Source organism: Pediculus humanus, genomic scaffold, assembly GCF_000006295.1.
Source record: "Pediculus humanus corporis 1103172108318 genomic scaffold, whole genome shotgun sequence".
NCBI classification, from domain to species: Eukaryota; Metazoa; Arthropoda; class Insecta; order Psocodea; family Pediculidae; genus Pediculus; species Pediculus humanus.
The window spans coordinates 257,160-266,067 of record NW_002987887.1 but is presented as its reverse complement, the minus strand read 5'-3'; the positions used below and the strand labels follow the sequence as shown (position 1 = coordinate 266,067).

Here is an 8,908-nt window from a genome sequence, read left to right as displayed (position 1 = left end):
TTTCATCTTTTTTTCTTCATTTTTTATTCTAATACTTTCAAATTTTCCCTCACTTTAACTCCCTTTACCACTTTTCTCTCCCTTTACTTCTTTTCTCTCTCTCTCTCTCTCTCTCTCTGTTCCTTTACGTTTTTTTTACTCTCTCTTTGTCTCTTTACCTCTTTTCTTTCTCTCTCCCTTTATTTCACTTTTTCTCTCTCTTTCTGCCTTCTTGTATTTTGATCTTTCACTCTCTCTCTCTTTTTGTTCTCTTTAACTCTTTCTTTTTTTCTCTTTCTCTCTCTCTGTCCTTTTTACTTTTTTTTTTCTTTCCCTCACTCCCTTTACCTCATATTTTTCTCTCTCTTTTTCCTCCCTTGTATTTCGATCTTTCTCTCTCTCTCTTTTTCCTCCCTTGTATTTCGATCTTTCTCTCTCTCTCTTTTTCCCCCCTTGTATTTCGATCTTTCTCTCTCTCTCTCTCTCTCTTTCAACCTTACTTTCCCTCACTTTCATGCCTGCCCTTTCTTTTTTTTTTCTCCCACTCAATTTTTTTGACAGAGTATCTTCCACCTCTATCATCTTTCTTTCATTTTAGTTTTTACATTCTTTGCTTCTTCTTCATCTTCTTCGATATTTTTATTTTTTTATTCGAAAAAATTAAAAAAAATTAAAAAAGCGAAACGAAAAGATATATATATTTAATAATTTTTTTTTCTAATGACACGTCATTTTTTGTTGTATATAAAATAATTAAGAATTAAAATGTTTCCCTCTTTTTAGAGTTTTGTTAACTTATTAATAAAAAGAAAAAAAAAACCGTTTAACCGCGTGACCTATATTTATATTATTATTATTATTATTATTATTAAAGGATAAACAAAAAAAAATTCACGGAATTGAACAAATGAAATAGAAACAAATTAATTAAATTTTTATTATTAATTTAATAATATTAGTAATAATAATAATAATTAAGTGTCATTAATAGTCATCCGAGTTGAGTTTTAGGATGTTTTCCCCCTTCGTTTAAGCAAGGACGAAAATAAAAATAAATTATTTATTTATTTATTTTTTTATTTACGTGGCATAAAAAAAAAAAAAAAAACGTTTCCGTTTCGTTGACATTAAAAAAAAAAAATAAAAAAAATTTTAAATCTTCTTCTTCTTTTTCTTCTTCTTTGATTGAAAACTTTTTTCGCCATTAAATCAAATTTTCTTTTTGAAATGATGATGATGATGATTTTTAAATTTTTCCCTTGTTTGAATCTTTCATCCAATTTCTTCCTTTTTTTCTGGAATTTTCATTTAACAATTATTACGTTTTTTCCCCTCCGTTATCATTATTATTTCTCCATGATTTTGTCCAAAAAAAAAAAAAAAAAATGTCGACGTAACAGCATTCGTCGTCGTCAAAATATTTCCATGTTTTAATTATTCGTCATCGCATTACGTTTACGTGATATTAATATCATTATCATTATTATTATTATTATTATTAATTTGAAATTTATCAAAAAATTAAAATTTAAACTTTAACATTAACTTAAAAAAAAAGAAAACGTGTTTTTTTTTTTCTAACTTCGCATTGCAAAATTTACAAAGTTTCGAAACACCAGACGCGGGAAAAAAAAAGCGTTTCGAACACCATCTCTCGATCGTTGATCGTACTAAAAATTATAATAAAAATAGAAAAGTTTACGAGGAACGCCTTAAATTTTTTTAGTTATACTTTTTAACGTCCGATTATGTATTGAAAAAAGTATAATTTTTAATTATCGATGTTCGAAATTTTTTGTTTTAGAAAACAGGAAAAAAAATTTAATTTACGTTTATTTATTATTATTATTATTATTATCATCATTATTTTCAATAACCCGAAGGCTAATAATTATTTTTAAAAAAAAATTTTTAATTTAAAATCCGGGTTTAATTATGGGAAGAAAAGGTTTTTTTAACGAAGACAAATTCGTTGGAAACGTACTCAATTTCATTTCCATCGGGAGGTAAATAAAAAAAAAAAAATAATAATAATAATAATAATAATAATTAATCTTCGGTTGCGTGTGTGAGTGCGCGTGTCGATTATAATTATATAAGATACGGATAAATAATTTTATTAATTAAAAACGACGTGAATTGGGTGGGCGTGAACGCATCGGAAAAAAATATTTTTTTTAAAACGTGTTAAATTTAACGAAGTCGAAACAAATCCTTCATTTCTATGTAAAAAAAAAATCTCAACAAATATGGCGGCACCTACCCACAAAATAAATCTTCTCCCCCCCAAAAAAAAAAAAAAATAATAATAATAATCATAAATCGTGCGAATGAGAAGCCAAAAAAAAAAAAAAAAAAATTCTCCAAAAGTTTTCTTATTTATAACTTAATTAATTTTTTTTTCATATTACTCCAAAACCCTGTGATAATAATAATGACAAATTCGTAAAAATAATAAACAAACAAACGGTTTTAAAAAATAATTAATAATTTGTATAATTCCAGGAGATTCCAGTCGGTTGGATAAAGATCAACATATTAATGAAATATTATTTTACATATCCAAAACGCAAACAGATATCATTTATAAAATTATTATTATTATTTAAAAAAATGATGTAAAGAGGAAAGAGAAGAATACGATTTTTTTTTTCTTCACGTAATTAAAAATATACCTGCGTATCGACCTGGAAATTTTCTTTATGTCCATTTATAAATGCTAATCATGGATAACTTAAGGCATATTAAAACGCTCCCATAAAATTAAACGGCAACAACAGGAACTAAAAAAAAAAAAAAATTATTGGGCATTATGTTTAACAAAAAAAAAAAAACGTTTGGATAAATACCGGTATTTGTATTTCCAGGTGTAGGTATCACACACACACACACACACACAGGTGATCGGATTCCAGTTTTCCAGTTAATATTCCAAACAATATCGAGTGTGAAAAAAAGTTTTTTTTTTTTTTTTTTTTTGCAAAAATTCTGAGGTCAATCAATGAAGTTCGTTCACATTTTAACGCGATTCGTTATTATTTTATTTAATATTTTTTAAATCTACACCAACAAACACACAGTAACAAACACAAACAAACAACAAACAAACAAACACACGATCGTTTTTACTGATATATATATATGTGACAAACACCTGATACAAAAATTTACCTTTTTTTTTCCTTTCTTTTCCTTTTTTTTAATAAAATAAATAAATAAATAAAATGTTGAAGTATGTAATTATATCGGTAAGTATTTAATTATTATTATTATTACTATTATTATTATTATTATTTTATTAAGTTTTTTTAACGTGGTTTGTGTTTAGCAGTAAAAAATTTTTTTTTTTTTTTTTAACTCTCGCGATTTATTTATTTATTTATTTTTTTGTTTGTTTGTTTGATGCGAATAAAAAAAAAGATTTTCCTCTTCGTCGTCGTCCATTACGGAAATTGTAATCGTGGCAGCAGCGGAAGTGGAAGCGGAAACAGTGGAAGCAGCATCGCCAGCAGCAGAAGCAACAATCGCGAATATGGAAGAAAATCATTGGACGATGTTAAATACAGGTGAGTGATTTTTTCTTTTCATTTCATTATTATTATTATTATTATCATTATGATTAATAAAAATTATTAATAGGGTGGAGGGGTGATAGGGGGTGGTAAAGGGTAATAATAATAATAATAATAATAATAATAATAATAATGATAAAAAATTATTTTAAAAAAAAAAAAAAAAATTTCGTTTGCACTGAAAATGTTTTTTTTTTTTTTTTTCTGTTTTTCTTTTTGATTTGTTTCAGAATCAATAAGAATACAAACGTCGGTGCAAACGGAATAATTATCAATAATAATAATAATAATAATAATTTAACAATCGATAATAATAATAATAATAGTAATCATAATAATAATAATCGATCAATCATTGAAAAGGATAAGAAAATTTTTTTTGATAAAATATTGAAAATTCGTCGTCGTCGTGATCGTCGTGAAAATAATTTCGATTATTATTCAGGAGGCAGTGATTATTTATTTATAACGACTTTAAATAACGTGAGTTTGTTTGTTTGTTTGTCTGTTTGTTGTGCGAATAGGAAAAAATTAATAATAATAATAATAATAATAATTTTTTTTTTAAATTTAACCGAAATCGGGGAAAAAAAGTGTAAAATTTTACCATCACAAAGACACCGGAAATTAATTTTTATTAATTAAAAAAATGAATTTTTTTTTGAAAATCGAATCGTTCGATATATCGAATATATCGAATCGTTTATTAATACGCATAATAAAAAAAAATTATTATTAATTTTGACGGAGTGCGAGAAAAAAAAATCAATTTTAACGCGTTTTAAAAAATCGAATTTTTTTTGTTTTTTTTTTTTTTTTTTTTTTATCGTCGTTTCGATAAAAAATTAATTCGATAAAATATCTCGATTTAAAATCGATTATCTCGTTTTTCAACTTTTACGGAGAAAAAAAAATAATAAAAAAAAAAAAATTTTCTCATTTTTATCCCGTTACCGTCAATCAAAAGATGAAGAACGAGTGTCATGATGTTATTGCCCCCACTTAACCTTCGTTAAATTTTTTCTCCAGAATAATAATAATCGTTAAAAAAATATCCTTCCCCCCTTCCTACCTTCCTCCTCCAGCACACACAACAACAACAATAATAATAATAATGATAATAATAATAATACTTTTAATTTTATTTAATGTGGAAGAAGAAAAAAAAAATTATTCCATCAATTTAATTTTATTTTTTTTTATGAATGAAAAATTTATTAATAATAATAATAATAATGATAATTTGCGTAAGGTTGAGGTACTGAATATTATTAAACGACAAACAACTTTTTTTAAACAAACACAACAACCATAAAAAAAAAAAAAAAAAAAAAAAAACAAATTTTTAATTTTAATTTATTCGCATTTTTTTTTTTTTTTTGGTAATTCGACATTTTAAATTTTTTTTTTTTTTTTCCACGAGTTTCCATAAATAAATAAATAAAAAAACAATTATTATTATTATCATCGTCATCGTCATCGTGGTTTTAAATTTATTATTATTATTATTATTAATTTAAAAAAAAAAAAAAATGAACGTCAACGTCAATGTCAATGAACTGAATTAATCTGCATGTATAACGAATGTTTTGTTTGTTGTTGTTATGACCTCCTCCCACCACCTCCTGACAACTACTACAACAACAACTACGACAACCAACAAACCTGACAAACGACGACTCGAATTTTTTTTTTTAAAAAAAAGAAAAACATAAAAACGAGATTTTAATAAAAGTTTCAGAATGTGAGAAAATTTGCGAGGATTTCGGTTAAAAATTATTATTATTATTTTTATTTTTTTTTTTCTAAATCGTTCGTCGATGTGATTTTTAATATTATAAAATTTCCAATGAGAAGGAATCGAAGGAAAATTACACTGGAAAAACTGGAGAAAATGATAAGACGATGATAAGAAGAATCGATAAGACTACAAATGGAGAAAAAAACGAAAATTTCGTCGTGTTGATAACGTCGTCGCGACCTCTCAAAATAAAAGAAAAATTACAAAAAATAAAAAATCCTGGAAAAAATTCTGGAGAAAAAAAAATAAAAACTACCTGGAATAATGATAATAATTTTGGAAAATTTTTTATCGAAAAAGGTACGAACGACGCCACCGTCCCCATTTTGTTTTCCGAATCGTTTTTAATTCGAAAATTTGACCATCAAGCTCGAAGCGATTTTTTTTTATAAAAACTATAAAAGAATCGTAAAATTGATTATGTTAGGGTCAAGGGTCAATCACGAAGGTCAAAGGAGGAGGGGGGAAGGAGGAGTCGAATAAAAAATTGTATAAGCCTAATTAAAAAAAAAAAAATGTTTTGGGCGTGAAATTTTTTTTTTTTTTTACAAAAACAAAAGGAAAAACGTTTTGATATTTAAAAATTATCGGGGTGACCACGAGGAGGGGGAGGGGAGGGCGATAAGGTTAAGAAAAACCCGAAGTTTTGATTTATAGTTTTGTGGGGGGAGGGAGAAGGAGGAGAGAGGGAGTGGGGGATAGAAAAATCACAAACAAAAAAAAATAAATAAATTGATAGAAAAACGTTATGAAATCCCGCCTCCCTACATCCCCCAATTTTTCCCTGGGATTTGACGTTAAAAACCGGAAACGTTTGGATATTTCGGGAGAAGGGATGTGGGGAGAAGGGAATCACATTTAATTAAATTTATTAATTTTTTTTTTTTTGAAATAGTTTTATTATTTTTTATCAACGGACTCCATGCAAGTCCGTAAATAATTCATCAAATAACGAATTTAAAAATTTAGGTGGTACCGGAAACGGAAATAACGAAGATAATAATATTCGAAATGATGTAAAATTAATAACGTATGGGGAAAAAAAAAATGAAAATAATTTTTTCGATGAAATAACGTTAGAAAGCGATACGATAAAGAAAAAAAATTATGGAGAACGTTTACGTCATCATGGAAAAATGGACGACGGATACGGTGGAAAAATATCTAATATGGAATATTCTGGAAAAAGAAGACGAAGAAGAAGAGATGAAACGACCATTTTTTTAACAACTAGACAAGGAGATAAAATAAATATAAGTTTACAAAATCCGAAATCGACAAAGTGAGTATTAATCATCACCGCCGACGCCATTTTGTTTTGTCACGTTGGAATATCCGTTTTAAAAAATTTTTTTTTTTTTGGCAGTTTTAAAAGTAGAAAAACAACAGATTTCGTCGTTAGAAAAGGAGGTATTGCGATAGCTGGACCAGGTGGTGTGGCAACAGCATATACTGGAGGTACCGCCATTGTCGGTCCATACGGTACAGTTTACAAAACGCCACAAGCGACGGCCATATTGGGTCCACATTCAAAAGTAATTAACATAACAGACGACGTACGATTAGAAGACATAATAAAAATGCACAACGAAAAACAAAATTCCAATTTTAAATCATCATCGTCAAAACTACAAACGGAAAAACCGGAAGAAAATAATTATAAAAATTATAAAAATTTTTTTTCGTATTCGTCGAATCAACCAATCAAAATCGCAGAATTTAAATCGAATCGGAAAAATTATCGTTCGACGACCGTTAAAAATCGTTCGACCGTTATTTTTCAAAAGGAAAACGCGATAAGAAAAACGATAGAAAATGTCATGAGAATCGAACAACGTAATTTAACAAATGTCGACGACGAGGATTTTTCACTTAGAAAAAAAAACGAAACTTCTTTGATTTTCCGTCCGAAATCTAAAGCGGAAGCTGGTAAAAATGGCGTCGCTATAAGCGTACCATCTTCTCACGCATACGTATTTCCCGGACAAAAAACAAATATTTTTTTCCAACCGGAATCCGTTGCGAGCGCTGGTCCTAACGGTTTCGCACACGCTCTCAGCGATTTACACGTCAGTTATTTGTCTAACGACACGACGACGATATCCTCCCTGGTGACGTAGGCTATGACGTCACACGGGTAAAAAACGGTAAAGGGGAAAATATTAAATAAACGAATCATTTTCATTTACCATCATCAACATTAATCGAATTTCGCCGCCATTTTATTAATTAATTGTTAACAATTAATTCATTTTGTAATTATAATAATATATATTTATAAACAAATACATAATAAATTCATTTTTAAAAAAAAAAAACCCAAAAAAAAATTAAAACGTCGTCACGCAGTGACGATTTTGGCAAATAACTGGGAATGGTTATTATTATCATCATCATCATCAATTGTAAATAGCTTTTAAGGGAAGGGAATTCAGGTACATTAAATAATTATCAGGTAAGAAGTACTTTAAATTTTTTTATTAAAAAACCGCCATTTTGTTATTAATTGAATTTTTTTTTGTTTTTTTTTTCAGCGGTGGCCTTTCGTATTTAAATTACGATAGATCGAAACAACCTTTTAATCCTGTTGTATTGAGTGCACATTCATTAGGTACCGTTATAAGAGGTTCTTATCAAAATCATACTGATAAGAAAAAAAAATCAAAACCGTTTAAAGAGAATAAAGAAGAAGAAGGAGGTGAAGAAGGCGGAAAAGGAGAGTATGAGGTAATTATGATCGCGATGATGATGATTTTGCACGTATCGTACCTGAAAAATAACAAAAAATTTTTTTTTATTTTAGCCACAAGATAACGAAAATGAAAGTGTCGCCATTTCTCCACCACCAGATGGTTCAAGCGTAGCAGAAGCAAAACCATTCGGTTTGGCCATTGCAGGTAACGTCAACATTTTTTTTTTTAACTTTGGAAAATCGATATTCTCACGAATGTTTTCCCCCGCAGGACCGGGAGGAATCGCTGCATCAAAACCACAGGGAACTGCTGTCGTAGGTCCCGGAGGATTAGCCATAGCAAGACCCGTCGGAACAGCAATTGCTGGCGTTCAAGTCGAAGGTTCTCTACCGATCGGAGCTCCACCTAGTAAAAATAATAAAAAACCAAAACAAGGTCGATATTATTATAAATTGAATTATTCTTACCATATTTAACATACGAATTGAAATATCAATTTATAATTTTATTTAGAACCCGACCAACCGGATGGCGAACTTCATTACGTCGGTGGTTTAACCGGACCAATAGGAAACCCGCAACCGAATAAATTTGCTGACACGACATCGAGATCCGTTCGTCAGGAAAACGATAATGAAAAATTGGAAAATTTATATTTTCGTAAAAGCGGAAACGTTCAAGGTTTTCAATTGACTTTGGGTCAATATGGCGACAAATATGGTTTCTTACCCTCTTCCGATTATCCTTCGTCGAGACAAGAAAGATTACAAAAAAGAAATTCCGATTTTCCAAATTATTATCGCCATGGTACTCGAGTTTATTATCCTTATCAGGATAACGTTCAGTACTTGAAGTACCAGTAA

At 28.5% G+C, this 8,908-nt stretch overlaps 1 protein-coding gene across 1 annotated transcript; it reads left to right on the top strand.

Annotated features, from left to right (window-relative positions):
- Nucleotides 1-6,488: 6,488 nt before the first annotated feature.
- On the top strand, nucleotides 6,489-8,908 carry Phum_PHUM601650 (uncharacterized protein; the record flags this gene model as incomplete). Its single annotated transcript, XM_002432768.1, has 6 exons — nucleotides 6,489-6,634; nucleotides 6,719-7,468; nucleotides 7,887-7,978; nucleotides 8,163-8,249; nucleotides 8,316-8,480; nucleotides 8,559-8,908. The coding sequence occupies 6 exons, from the start codon at nucleotides 6,489-6,491 to the stop codon at nucleotides 8,906-8,908; spliced, it is 1,590 nt and encodes a 529-aa protein (XP_002432813.1).